At 37.5% G+C, this 14,617-nt stretch overlaps 1 protein-coding gene across 3 annotated transcripts in view; it reads right to left on the reverse strand.

Moving 5' to 3' along the window:
- LOC126873616 (optomotor-blind protein) overlaps window positions 1-14,617 on the reverse strand; it is a 164,698-nt gene that overhangs the window by 135,372 nt on the left and 14,709 nt on the right. For all 3 annotated transcript variants that reach the window (XM_050634668.1, XM_050634666.1, XM_050634667.1), the window contains exon 2: window positions 7,108-7,432. In XM_050634668.1, coding sequence (XP_050490625.1) covers window positions 7,108-7,432 — 325 coding nt within the window. The remainder of the gene's footprint in view (window positions 1-7,107; window positions 7,433-14,617) is intronic.

The raw sequence follows: 14,617 nt of genomic DNA on the forward strand, positions 1-14,617 counted from the left end.
TTTTTAGTTCCTAACGAAAAGAAATGAAGAAATTTTCCATCAGATAAGAATCGTTCGCGAACCTTCGTGTCCGAAGAAGTGGAATTTTTAAAGATTTGCCGTTGATTGGGCGTCAACGAGAACGTGTTGTGTAAAAAAATACGGCACACGAAGTTACTGATAGTTTAAACGGAAGGTGAATACTACGTTCAACGTGGTCTAATAGTAACGAGACTGATTATAGTGGTGGTTCGTAAGTACCGTGATTAAGTCGCCTGTATTTTTCTTTATACGACCTCTTCATTCACATTGACACTAATAACATTATACCACAAGTTCCAAACCTTTTTTCGGTCAACATGTGTTACTATGTTTTATCAATATGAATACAGTACAAATTTGTTTTACACACGGACGATCTAATATATGTACAAGATATAAGAGGATATCTATGTCTGGTAAAGTTTGACTAGAATTTTATAATTTCCCTTTGTATTTATTTTTCGACTAAAAATCACCCAGTGTTTTATATTCTTCCGAAATATTACATCGTATATTTTTATATTTATACAGAAGTTCAATCAGAATCCCGTGCAATTTTCCTTCTTCGATCGACGTTTCGTAATTTTCCTCGACCATTTCTTCCTCTCTGCAAATTCGTCTCGAGGTTCGAGTAGATTTTTTCAAGCGATCAGACATAACGTGTCTCTCACCGAGGACGTGCAGACAGGTGTCGCGTTAAGGCACGAAATTATCGTGCATTATCTGTTGGACAGGGTACAGTAATTTCACGGTTACGCAACGAAATGCGACATCGCGTCCCCTGTCGCGATCGAACACCGGCTATCGCATGATGAAATATACATGTCCATTTTGACGTTTGAACTTGTACTTATCGTTAATGTCGCTCGTCACCGTTATCTCTGACGAACGCGGCTTCTTTGCAGCGACAGGAAGTGGACAGTTATCGAGGGAAGGGGAAAACGATCGTGTGAAGATACCGGCGTTCCTGTTCGTTCCACTGCGATATCTTTTTTTCCGTCTCTTCGTTCCATTTGTTACTTTCGTGTCGTTCTGTACGCGTCGAATCAATACGACCAGCGAAACGCGCAATCTTCGATTAAATGACATGCACGATAAATTAATTGCAAACAATTTATGAGCTCGAATAAAGAAAGATGATCGTTATCCGTAGAAAATTCTTGTAGAAAATTGGACGAATATCCTGATGTCTTTAATTTCTTTCCATGAGTATACTTCAACTTTTTAAACGAGATATTCATCGTATTATGCAATTGTCGTGAGTAGATTGTTACAATAACGTTGGCTCTTAAACGTGGTGAAAATTGAGCAGGTTCTCTGCTACTTTTGAACGATAGCGTATTTTATAACTATAATTATGCTCAATAACGACTATGAAATTACATTTTACTACGAGTAGTAGCGTTATAGTAAAATCGACCTATACTTATGTAAATGTTGCGTAATTATGTCGTATGTGTAGGGTGTGCAAGGGAAAACAGTTCAAAAGTGAAATTTCAGTTTCTCGTTCGCGAAGAATGAACAAGGAGGAAGATTATTTTCGGCCGAAGCGAAGAAAAAGTCGCAACACGTTTGCAAAGAACTAAGATATGAGAGAATTCATAGGAGAGACGGTAAAAAGGTTACGAAAATTTCGACTCTTGACGCAATTATTAAGATATTCAGTGATAGCATCTTGATTTATGCTCGAACTTAACGTTCCTACTGTCTCGAGTTTCCAAAATGTGTAAAAATTAATTATTATCGTCGAAAATAGATTAATTCGAAGGTAGACACGTGTGTGCGAAGATAAAATTGAAGACAATTTTCGAACGAAAAGGAAGAAAGAAAGTAGCGAAATCTCAGCGATGAATGAGAAAGGAAGAATTTAAACGCGAGACGGGAGAAATGTCAGCAAAGTTTCGGCTCGCCATTCTATTACGTAAGACACTGAGCGAACCCGTGGACAGCTTTATGGTTTGTTGGCTCGCGTGCTTGCCGCCGGTGCTTTATTTGATTTAAAAATCAGTGAAATTAAGTTCCATAAAGCAGCCGCTAAACGATCTCAACGGACTGCGAACAGGCGAGCCCGCTGCTAACCGCATCAAATCGTCAGAAAGTTCTCTTTAGTCACGGCCAGAGGCCCCCGTTCTCTTCAACGTATGCTTAGACACTGTCTAATTGACTCGTTTAACCGGCCACTTCTCCACTTTCCTCCGTCCAATACGCTGCCTCCAATTTCCACGTTGTACTTCCGCTTGTTACACGCGACCAAAGCTGTAATTAGGCGTTTCTTCAGAAATTTAACGCGAGTAGGTACCATTAACCAGTTGATTTTCTCGGAACGATAGCTGCACTGAAACGTCGAACGTCTGTACGGCCGCTTAATTACGCTGAATTTCATTAACGTTGCAAGACACCGACGAGCTACCGATCGCGTGAACGCTGCACAACTTTGGAATCGGGCACCGTCTTCCAGGACATAACTTTATTATCGCGATGTTTAATGCAAGACGCGAGAACGTTGCGAGCTTTCCAAGAAATAACCGAGAAAGATACGATCGCTGTACGGTTCGCCAGCGTGCACGGAAACATAGGTCCTCGGTGTCAGAACCAAGCTGCAAATCGACAAGGAAATTATTATTATATATATATGTGTAATTTATATGTGAAAAATTCCATGTACAAAGCCGACAGTATATACAGAATTTTCTATTTGAAATTAGTTTTAATTTCTTCGAGTCTTAAGGTCTTAAAATATCTATAATCGTAGGTATCGGTTTATCGTTCGATGGAAATTATCATTTAAGAAACTTTTTCGATTTTGTACTGACAATCGAATCTGAGGAGAACATACAGAAGTTTGCTATAGACACTTTGCATGGAGACTTTTTGATCCACGATATGGCTTTGCTTGAAGTTACTTTCGCAACGAATCATTCGAATCAACTTCGAACCGTAAAACGGGATAAATGTCACTTTACCGTCATCGACGATGTAGCAAACATTCCTACGACGCGTTAAGAATGTTTCAAGCCATCTCTTAAAACAGTGTCGCGTATAAATCTCGAAAATTATCTCGCGAAACCATCCGCAAGAGAGTGCAAACTAACACCTCGTTGTAGTTCAATTTTACGACGAACTATTTCCCAGATCGCTTTCAAGCGGATAATAAAGTTCATAGAAACACAGTTCACGCGACATTTCCAAAATTACCTGCTAAAAGGATCCCAAAAAGACGGGCAAAAATAATCGTCCTCCGAATTACCCTCTCGCCTGATTTCCAACGAACCATCCGAGAAATCCATCAACATCCTCGCCACCTGACGTTCGCCGCTCTACGTTCCAAGAATCCTAGACGAATCCTGGCAACATCCCCCAGTTGTTGTCTAGGATAATCGGACAGGCGGTCTGCGCTCTAAATCAATCTCTTTTGCTAAATAATAAGCATCGAGTTAAGGGCAGAAAGAGGCCGAAGACGAGGTGGACGACGCTGCACGACGATCACGGATAATTACACGCGCGGAAATTGCGGCTGGCCCAATCTGCGTCCGGTGGTCTACGTCTCAATACACGCGCGCTTCTTTCCCCCCTTGGTCCCTCTTCGCCCCTCCTCTTTCCACCACGTTCGTTCCTGACCTGTACCAGTGGCCAACCACACGCACCGTACAACTTGACGAGGAAATAGGCGCGAGAAGGACGACGAAAAAGAAAAAGAGAGAGAGAGAGAGAGAGAGAGAGAGAGAGAGAGAGGAAAAGAAACACAGTGAAGCGGCATAATGCCCAGGGTGCTGCAGGGCCCAGAGAACTCCGGGCCTCTCTCCCCCTCCATAAGTATAGGGCTCGCTTAACGATGTTTGTTTTATACATTGGCAGCCTGTTCACCGAACCTGTAATCTTTCTAAACGAGATATTACCCGGGCCCGTCCGCGAAAAACGAAGCTGCCCGCTCGCTACAGCTATAGAACTTGGCGTTCTCTCCTCCGGGTATCGAACTGGCGAAATTGGCCCACCAAAGCCACAAATTGTTCGCCATTCAAGACTACGCTCTGCATAGACAGAAAGAAAAAGAGAGAGACTCGTGTTCGGCATCCGGACACGGGAGGTGAACTTAGTTCGGTTGTGAGAGTCCTTGGAAATTTCTGGAGCGAGCGATCAGCGGACATGGTCGTTCCGGGGACATGAGGTCGGTGAATGGATTGGAAGTTTAGGGGATCGTGACATCCTCGTGGCCTCGGTGTAGAGTTTCGTGCAAGACATTCTACAGAATGCGAAATTTATGTCGCAGCGGAAAGTTGTAGGATAAGTTCGAATTGGTAAATTAGTTCAGTGGTTGAAACATTGGGAAAATTAAAATTGAGAGTCCGAGTGTTTGGAAATCTTGTAAAGTTCCTATAGCAGAAATCTTTGAAAATTTATCGAGAAATAGTGGTTAGAAGAATAGGCTTGATGTTCAGGAGATAGGAGGATCTTAGTGTTTTTGGTGTGAAGTTTCATGCAGGAGGTTTTTTACAAACTCTACATTGGAAGAAGAAACTGTACAGTTTGGTAAATTAGTTCGGAGGTTGGAAAATTGGAGACTAAAATTGACAAGGTTTCTTTTTAAATCTTGGAGACCCGGAGCGTCCAAGCGTTTGCGAAATTCTGCGAAATTTCTGTAATACGAGTACTTGACATTTTAGGAACGTCGATTAGAAGAAATCTTCAAAAATGCAAAGCAAGCTCGATGAACGACTTCGAAGATTGGAGAATACATTCGTCGAAGTTTTTGGAGCTTCGTCAGAGTTGGAATATTCAAATGTTTGAGAATCTTGCGTAAAGAACCTCGACGAAATATAAAATTCATGTCACGATGAATGAATTATCATACGAATAATATGAGCTATACTATATAGCGAATATATTAATGATATTTACATATACAAATCATGTATTATACATTATATAGTATTACTCAAGAAATTAGAGATTAAAAAGAAAGAGATTACTCAAAAAATACGTGAAATTGAAATTCTGTATATATATAATTCTATATATAATTATATATACATATTCTATATATTAGTACACGTTTATTAGTTACATAACTGCACAGTTATGAATATACGCAATGTATCGTAGAACCAGTTGGCGAAACTACAATTTTCTAAAACGTTAACTTGCCCGAAACCAATGCACCTAAAAATTCACGAGCCTAAATATTCCTTTAACTTAGCTTTTGTTTTCAACTCCCGCGCAATATTTGAAACGGGTAATTTGAAATTCAAAGGTGCGGTAATTATTGAAATCGCAGGGAAAAAGAAGAAAACTACAGACGTAGGAGAGGAGAGGTTAAAGGTAGAAGAAACGATAACAGAACTAACAAATGCGACCATGGTATATAGTCGTGAGTTGGAATCACGATCCAGATACACACGCGCGTATTGTACGGCGTATGGTTCTTTCCCGAACTATTATAGTTCGCCTAGATATCTGTCCCCGTGTTTTCCATCGCTCTCGAAACTACCCCTTTTACGTATTTCTCCCCTTCGTAAAAGTTTGCGCTTGAAAGGATTTCCGATCGTCGAAGGACTGGGGAAAGTGTGCGCCGACCATAGAGGCTTTGAATCTTTAAAACGCGATGAAACGTGGTTCAGGACGGGGTATAGTCCGAGCAAATCGTGTGATTGGTAGATCGAGACAAGCTAGATTTTACGCTCTACTCTAGCCTAGATGAAGATTTCAATAGTAAATTAATTATTAGTAGGATTTCGATACATTTATGCGACACTTAACGAGGCAAGAACGCGCAGGATGCACGTGATGCGAGGGAAAAAGCACAAAATTTAAAGTAGACGAAAGAAATCTCTCTTCAGGAGTTGAACTCAGGAGTAGAAGTTGAACTCTTCGATGTTCTACGAATTAACGGTTTGATTTAGATAGAAATTTCTTGCTTGGAAAAACTTCGAAGACAGTGGAAAAATCTCGCCCTCGCTCCACTGATGTAAATCGATTAATTTTACAAAATATACGCAATTAATGAAAATTTTGCTTATCACGATCCAATAGTTTATGAATTAATCTTTGAAATTGGGATTGAACCTTCTTCGAAAATGCGCATATTTGGCAGGCAAAGAAAAATAGCTGCTCTGTTTGCGAATTTGCGAACGAAACAGGCCAAGAGCCGATCAACGCGATTTTCTGCGGTTTCTCGTGGCGACTTCTCGTGTTTCGCCTGGCAATCCGTCATTTTTCTCACGACTCTTGCCTTACGCAGCTACCTTCCGTCACGAGGGACAGCGATCGGTAATAAGTCTGGCTCAACAAAATCGCGACACATCGTCCAAATTAAGTCAAATCGCGGAAAAAGCGCGACGAGTACATTTTTGTCCACTCGACTTGCCAAAGAAACTTGATATTTTATAAATTACGAAGAAAGTGGAAAAGTACGTGTTTAGTTTTAAAATCAATTAAAAGAACGATTTTGATAATTTGAAGAACGATTGACAGAGAACTGTACTTTAAAACTGCTATTTTGTGAAAAATGGAAAATCTCGCTTATCACGTTTCTTATATGTACCCTTTAAATATAATGTCGTAAAATTTGTAATGTCTTCTATCTTTCTACCAGGTATATCGAGATTGAATTTTGCTTGGCCAATTTAAAATATTAGAATTTCTAGAAATACACACTGGCTCACATGTTCACAGCTAACAAACGCAGGAGCACGCTCCCTCTATTCGGTGATTACAACAACCAAATCGATTCCAAGAGTTCAATCATTAATGGATAACTACCGCCTATTGTCATTCGGAACAACAAGTAATCAAGTGAATCAAAGAAATACATACTATAATTGGATAGAAACCTCAAATAAGAATATAGAGCACATTTTCATCAAAGTTGATTTAACGATAAAACATGGTCCTTCAGTCGATCGTTTCAGATATACACGGTCGCAGATATTTTGTTGCAAAGTGATATAATGTTGAACACGCGAAGCGCGTTAGGTATGAAATTTATGCAACAGCGTAACATACGAACCACCGCTTCTTCTAAAAACGAATTAAATGTTCTTTAGACGCTCACTCGAGGTTTCCATTTAATCCAACAAAATGAACACTTACCGGCCGCTTTTGGTGATGACCATTTCCGTGCCGAGTTTATGGAATTTTTCCCAGAGTTCCTTGCCCTCGAGGGTTACCTTAGGATCATCCACGACACCGTCTTCCTCAGGATGATGAGGAGGTACGAGGGGATGGTGAGGCCCTGCGAGGGGGTGATGCGGTGCCAGAGGGTGTGGCGAGGTGTGCAACATCCCCGGGGGTAAGGGAGGCCTGAGTGGCCTCATCGCAGGCCCACCAGGACCACCCTGATGATGGTGGTGCAACGCTGCCGCCGCGGCCGCCAGGACAGCTGCTTCTTCGGGCGTATGTGGGCCTAAGCCTAAACCTGAAACAAGATTTTTCTTGTTAGTTTTGAATATCGAGGTGCGTACATATTTTTAATACAGTTCAATTAACTTCGTATCAGAAATTTTTAGGTAAATTCATCGGGGATTATATTTATTGTTAGTTTAAATTTTTTATTTATATATAGCATTTTTTTCTTGGAGAAACAGCCTTTAGATCCACATAGTCTACTTCGTATGCCATAATAAATTCTTGAAACTAGGACGGATCGAATGTGATTGAATTAAAGGAGATATTACAAAAAATTGTATGTATTAAATTTTAGAATAGAAGCGTGTTCTGCATCTATTCTGTATTTGTTGACCTTTAATGGGATTAATTGATTAAATCAATGGATACGTAGTTAGAAATGCGATGATTCTCTTACAATCTCTTTTGGTTTCATTGAACGAATTGGACTAGAACGATGTATTGGAAAAAAATGTTACTATTCTTGGTATAAGCTCTGAAGAATTAGATGAATTTCATTACTAGATACAGATACCGCATGTAGCAGAATATACTACTTTTTTAAAGGTTCTTTCAACTAAATTCCAACTATAATTCCAACTTCTCTCTTGATTTATTTCTATTCAACTAATATCATGGTAACATATATATTTCTGTTCTCAGTGTTCCAATTTCCCTCCAGTTTCTTTCATCGTCAGGCTTAAATTTGGTTCAAATACACGTACTACTTTATTCTTCGTTTCGATACTCTTAATTATTCGATAATCGTCTTAACGTCAAAGAAATACCATGCTCTTTTCTCCCATCAGCTGTTTTTGTAGATTCGTATGTAGAAAATTCCGAGAATTAATTCTGGTCGTTTCGATAATTGCCTGGTACAGATCCGATGGTGAAAGTGGAACTGCATGAGATTAAAATACCGAGAGAACCCCGAAAATGATTTATTTTATCGCGGCAACTGTTAAATAACTGTAATGCACGGGACGATAAACTTTATCTTCCGCTCTGGCCGCCGTGAATCGACAACAATATGCGACCGCGAGTGCCAGTTTGATAATGCACATTTGCAATTCCCTCGGTTGTTTAATTAAAATATTATTAGCGTTTAATTACGACCGAATTAATACCATCGCAAAAATAACAATAACGTATCACTTTTCGCTCTCGTTCGACGAGCGTAAACCCTCCATGGAAAAATATCCTGCGCGGAACGTTTGTTCGCTGGTGACCTCCGTTTCATCATCGAAGAACGTAAAATTAACTTTTTATTATGACCTAATTTTAACAATCACTGAATCTATCTCGGTATTCAAATGAAACTGAACTTCAGGTTTAAAGTACTAGATAATAATATACATCTAGGTTTGAAAATGCAATCAGCGAGACCTGAAAATTAATCAGAGCTGATTAAAATGTACTGTAACATTTATTAAGGAAAATTGAATTTCATAATATCAATGAATTTAATAATTTGACGATAATATCTACTATTAGATATGAAAGAATATAATCTCGGTTATGTTCAAACTGTTTCTCTAACGAATCGGAATAATTTTTGCAACCTCGTTTCATCGCTAATCGTGTAATTAACTTAAGTAACACACTGAACTAATAATTGTATAATGCGCGACATCGTGTGGCAAAAATACAAATCTGAGAAGAATCGTCAATGTTACAAATATCAGAAGTTTGTGTCGGATAAATATCGAACGATGTTCGCGTTCCGAGGTTGCTTTCTCAAAGAATCGAAGGGGAGAATCGAAGACGTGGTTTCCATCGCGATCGATGCGATCGATACGAGAGAAGGGCAATTGGCTGGAACAGAGATTGCTCTATTGACCCTCGAACGCGTCAGCTCTATTTTTAAGGTGCTGCGTATATGTTGAAAGAATTGCGAAGAAGCGTTCGCGAGCCGCTCGCGATTTCCCTCCAAAGGAAGGAAGGAAAAGAGAAGAGAGAAACGAATGTACCTTCCGGCAACTTTCAAACTTCTTGCAACAGAGCAGCCAGAGGGCACGAGAACAGGGGCTGGAAAAAGTAACCAGTAGTTTGAACGGGGGTTGGAAACTGTCAGCCGATCCACCCTCGCCAACTTTAAGCGGCTGTCTTTCATTCTTTATCCCTTGATCTCGTTGATTCTTGAATCTCTGAGTCGTCCCGTGTCGCCGATCGTGTCTCAATTGCCACGACTATTGCAAAATCCTCTTTTCTAAACTGTGAATTCTTTAACAAAGCGGAACGTTGTCTAGTAACTTTGACTTTCTTCAGGTTCTTTTGCCATTGTTGAACAGAGTACGGTGAAATATTCGAGTTGATAGATTTTTTAGTTGATCATGAGTAATATTAATTTTGCTAAGATTCTACCGTGATCTTCGAGATCGAGGTTCAACCTTGAACAAATATGGTGAACAATATATATATATTACACATTGTGTATATTACATATATGTATTGTATATATGAATATGGTGGATATATAATATATAATCCTCCAATATATTGTACATAGATCTTACGATTTGAACGTGTACTAAAAAAACACTGGACAAGTATCGTGTAAACTAGAAAAAATAACGTTTGAGTAAATAGCGCACACCTCCGAAGGAATTAATTTTAATCTTTTTTTAATAGAACCCGCTATTTAATCACGCAATTAGCTAAATGTTTTCAGTTACTCATCGCGTTATATCCTATTATAGCAATGTTTGCACAAATCGAAGTTATATTATTATATCGTCTAATTTATCGTTCTATGATAAAAGTAGCATGGAAGTGGACGCGAGATCTTCATAAATTCGTCGGTTCCCTTTCAAGTAAATTAAGAATCAATTACATGCGACACTTAAGATAAGCAAAGAAGATGCGATCGACTTTGAAATTCCTATTAGCGGTATCATCCATTCGCTTAGTTTATCGATATCTTCTTCCCAAATGAGATTACCAGTCCCAATTAAACAGATTGCCGTTTATTTTAGAATTAATAATCGCTACGCTAACACACACACACACACACACATACACAAAAAAGAGAGGAAAAGAAAAAAATCGTTGGCAATTTTTACCAACAAACAATCTGCATGGGAAAGAGAACCTTCTATCCGACCATCGACCGCTTTTTCATGCGAACAATTTCATTATTTACAGCAGCCTATCCTTCGATTCCCAACATGTTTTCTCTACTTCCAACCAATCACGAACTACCTGTTGCACCAGGGGCAAAAAAAGAAAAAAAGAAAATAACCAGCACTTTCGTTCGCAAAAATTTCGTTCGACCTCCGACCGGTTACAAAACTACACTTTGGTCTAAAAAAAAAAAAAAAAAAGAAGGATGTTAACTACCATACAACCTACACTTTTGTTTTATTCTATTCCATTCTATGAAACGATACACCGTCATCTTCTTTGTTCCAACAATTCTACTTTTTGAAAGAGTAGATCGTCGATTATCGTTAGAATGTTAATCACAAAAATATAGGCAATTAGTAACGTATATATTAAAAATTATATATGTATATTTCCCGATTTAAATGTTCGATTTCAATTAAGAAATTACTATAGAATTTGTTATATAATATATCGTATATATACAAATATAATATGATATAGTCTGTATAATATAGGGAATAATAAAACGCAATAAATTCAGGTAATACGAACATCCGTATTTGAAAATCGTACCATAACTTGTTAACTAGAATTTTCCAGATCAATTGCGCGATAATGGCTTATTCAAATGGACTCGTCACTTTATTAGTTCGAATAATCGACATTTTATCCTCTTTAAGTACTGTAATTTGCAAATTTTGTTTTCATCGCATTCATCCAACCTCTGATATATCCTATAAATAAATAAATAAATAAATAAATAAAAACAAAGAGAGAGATAAATTGCTAATTACATGTCTACCTAAACGAAAATGATATTTCATTCCGAAACTTTCTGACGTTTCTATTCTTCTTTATTTTTATTCGCCAATAAAATCCCGAAATTATTCATAAAAATTGCAAATTACAGACTTTAAAAGAAAGAATATTCTGAACTTTTTCACCATTCTTTTCTTTTTGAATCTTTATTCACCGATGCAATTTTGGCACATCGAAATTGCAAATTACTCTACTTCCTTAGAGCAAAGAAAATGATTCTTTCATTAGTCCCGTTTCTCAACTTTTTCAACGTCTCTGTTCTTCTAAATTTTTACATATCAAACCAATTATCAACAAATTACCATCTCCACCAAATCAGCTTAACGATTCGCGTTTACGGAGTTTTACTTTGCGGTGACTTTTTATCCATGATTTTAAATGAATGTAGGTACTTGACCGAGCCGGCTGCGAATTATCATTCATAACGATGCAAATCACGATTATATTATTTATGACTAATGACGCGGTTAATAGTTAACAACACGGACACGGCTCCCGGTATTTTCTTTCCGTTTCAATCAATTACCGAGCGCGACGGGGAAAAATGCAAACCTGTTGCCACCGTTAATGACTTCATGATTGTTATCATACAAAGTCTGCACGAGCCGATCATTAACTCCATACTGTTTATCTGTCTCGTATACCGTTCCTTCGTGCATCTCGTGTTCTTAATGTTCACCGCCGGTCTCCTTCATACTTTTTACGTACAATGAGCTTCGATTTTGTTATAGTCGAAGGAATAAAAATTAAAGTCGCTATTTGCATTCTAGAATTTTGCACAATCGAAATTAATACATCGTTCAATAGACGTGCAAAATGTTAACAACCTTAAAATCGATCGACTCTTTTTAATAACCTTTGATCTTTACCTGTCACTTACCATGCCAAAGACATTTCTGCTTTTAAGAAAAAATGGCAATTATAAGATTTAAGCGACGCCTTTGATTCTTACATATTCGATAAAAAAGGAAAAGTAAAATCTAAAGTCGTGATTTCAATCCCAGCATCGTCACTGAAAAATTGGGCAGGTAATCTGGTTGAAAGTAAAAGCGTAAAATTTGAAGTTTCAAAGTATAGGAAATTTCGTGATATTTCTCGCGTGGTTAAAATTGTTAAAATTCGCAGTGGCCGCATATTACACGCAGAAAGCTTGTACAATTTGCTTGTTGATTTTCTTCCACAAGCTTTGTAACGGAGCAATTGCATCACGATGTTGATATTCCTCTCGGCGCGCAGCGGAAACCTGGTTATTAATAATTTGATAATATTATTTCAGCATAAACGAACGATCCACGCGGTGCAATTAAATTGCATTGTTGTTGCATCGTCGTTGAAACTCGCCGGCCCCGTGGATATTTCGACGAATTTTCGGCAAAGAGCGCGACAACTTTGGAAAACCAGTACCTTCAACGTTTCGCGTTCGACGCAATTATTCGTGCGTTACCACTGGCCGAGATAATTACTGCTGCTCGTATGTTTTATATTTTACATGTTAATGACGATGATTCATCGAGGTCGTTGCATGTTTCGATTTCCAAACCACTTGTTGGCTCCAATCATAGATAGACAAAAAGAATCCATATCTTCTTGATTTACGTTTACATTAAAATATTTAATATTTTAGAGTACGCGATAAGGACTGAATTATTTTTCTCAACTGAAATTTATATTAAAAGATTCAGTGTCTTAAGACACTGATAATAACGTGATAATAACAAAGTATATATCTTTCTCTACTTAGATTTATAATAAAAAATTCAATACCTTAAGACATGCGATAATAAAGCAATATTTTCCTTGACTTGTATTATTACTCTGAAATAAATTTCAAATTTCACCATCTGAAAAGACACGTACGAATTTAGGATTACCATAAATATTTCATATATTTTTCTCGATTTAGATTCATATTAAGAAATTCAATACCTTTTAAAATACGTGATAAAAAGTAATATTACCACAAAGTTAAAAATACTTACTTTTTTCTAACCTAACTCGTCTCACTTCAGAAAATCGCTTCATAAAGAGGTTAAATCAGAGTATAAATACCAATACATATACAGTATTATTATATATATTAAGTATGTGATTACCGTACAAAGCTTCGTTCTTCTTTTGAATCGCTTCAAGTAGAATTCCAGCGATTGAATTTCCAAGGGAGCAATTATCGAGGTAGAACGTCGATTGAACATGGATCAGAAGGAAGGCAGAAACGATTTTCCGGGTGAATCGCGTACAACAGGAAAAATCGAGCGGTCAGTCTCGATAAACGATCGCTCCATTTTTTATCCGAGTGAATTTCACCTGGAAACGTGGACTACAATGCCAGCCGCCATTAATTGCGCCGCTTTCTATCGGTCGTCCGTTTTTATCCTCCCCCCTCCCCCCAAGAGCGGAATACAGGGTGTCTCGAAACGTGCATGGCTCGATTCAACTCGATTTCTTCCACCAGAAATATTGCACAAAATATTTACACACGCACACCCGTTTTGTTAAAAAATCGATTTGTATCTGACACTTCCATTTTGTTTAAAAATCAGCTTCGAAAATAGAATGCATTTATCGACACTCATCATGATATAAAAAGTTCTCTGTACTATTAATCAACTGAAACTACTGACGTTCGTTACCACTTACAGAAAATATCGTAATTCGAAAATATGATAGCACGTAACAATGTTACAAACAAATAAAATTAGATTAACAACAGGACACATTCCTCGATGCTTGTCACGATACAAAAATATGATCGATTCTTTCGTACGTATATATCGATTTTTTCTATGCGTATTATACTACCAACTTTTTACATATCGATTATACAAAACATGTTATAATTTGAAAGTATTATGACACGATAAATAATAATTCAACTATTAATCGAGCTTATTCTAATGAGATATTAATTGTGATACATGGAAACAAAATTTAATTCTATCGATGGTTGTTATAACGTAAACGATACTATAGATTCTTTAATATATCGATTCTCTTACGTGCGCTACTAGCATTCGTTATCGATTATAGGAAATGTTATAATTCGAAAATATGTATTAATTTATTATTTGTAGTTGATCATTTGAAAATATTCAGAATTAATTTCCAGAAAAAATGTTACGATAAACCAACGCTTATTATGACACGAAATATTTGATCGATTAATTCTTTGCTATATCGATTCTTCTCTTTACATTATTGACAATCGCAATCGATTATAAGAAGCGTCATAACTCGAAAGTATTATAGCACGACAAACAATAATTCGACGCTTAATCAAACTAATTCTAAAGAA

This window comes from Bombus huntii, chromosome 15 (genome assembly GCF_024542735.1).
Source record: "Bombus huntii isolate Logan2020A chromosome 15, iyBomHunt1.1, whole genome shotgun sequence".
Lineage (NCBI taxonomy): Eukaryota > Metazoa > Arthropoda > Insecta > Hymenoptera > Apidae > Bombus > Bombus huntii.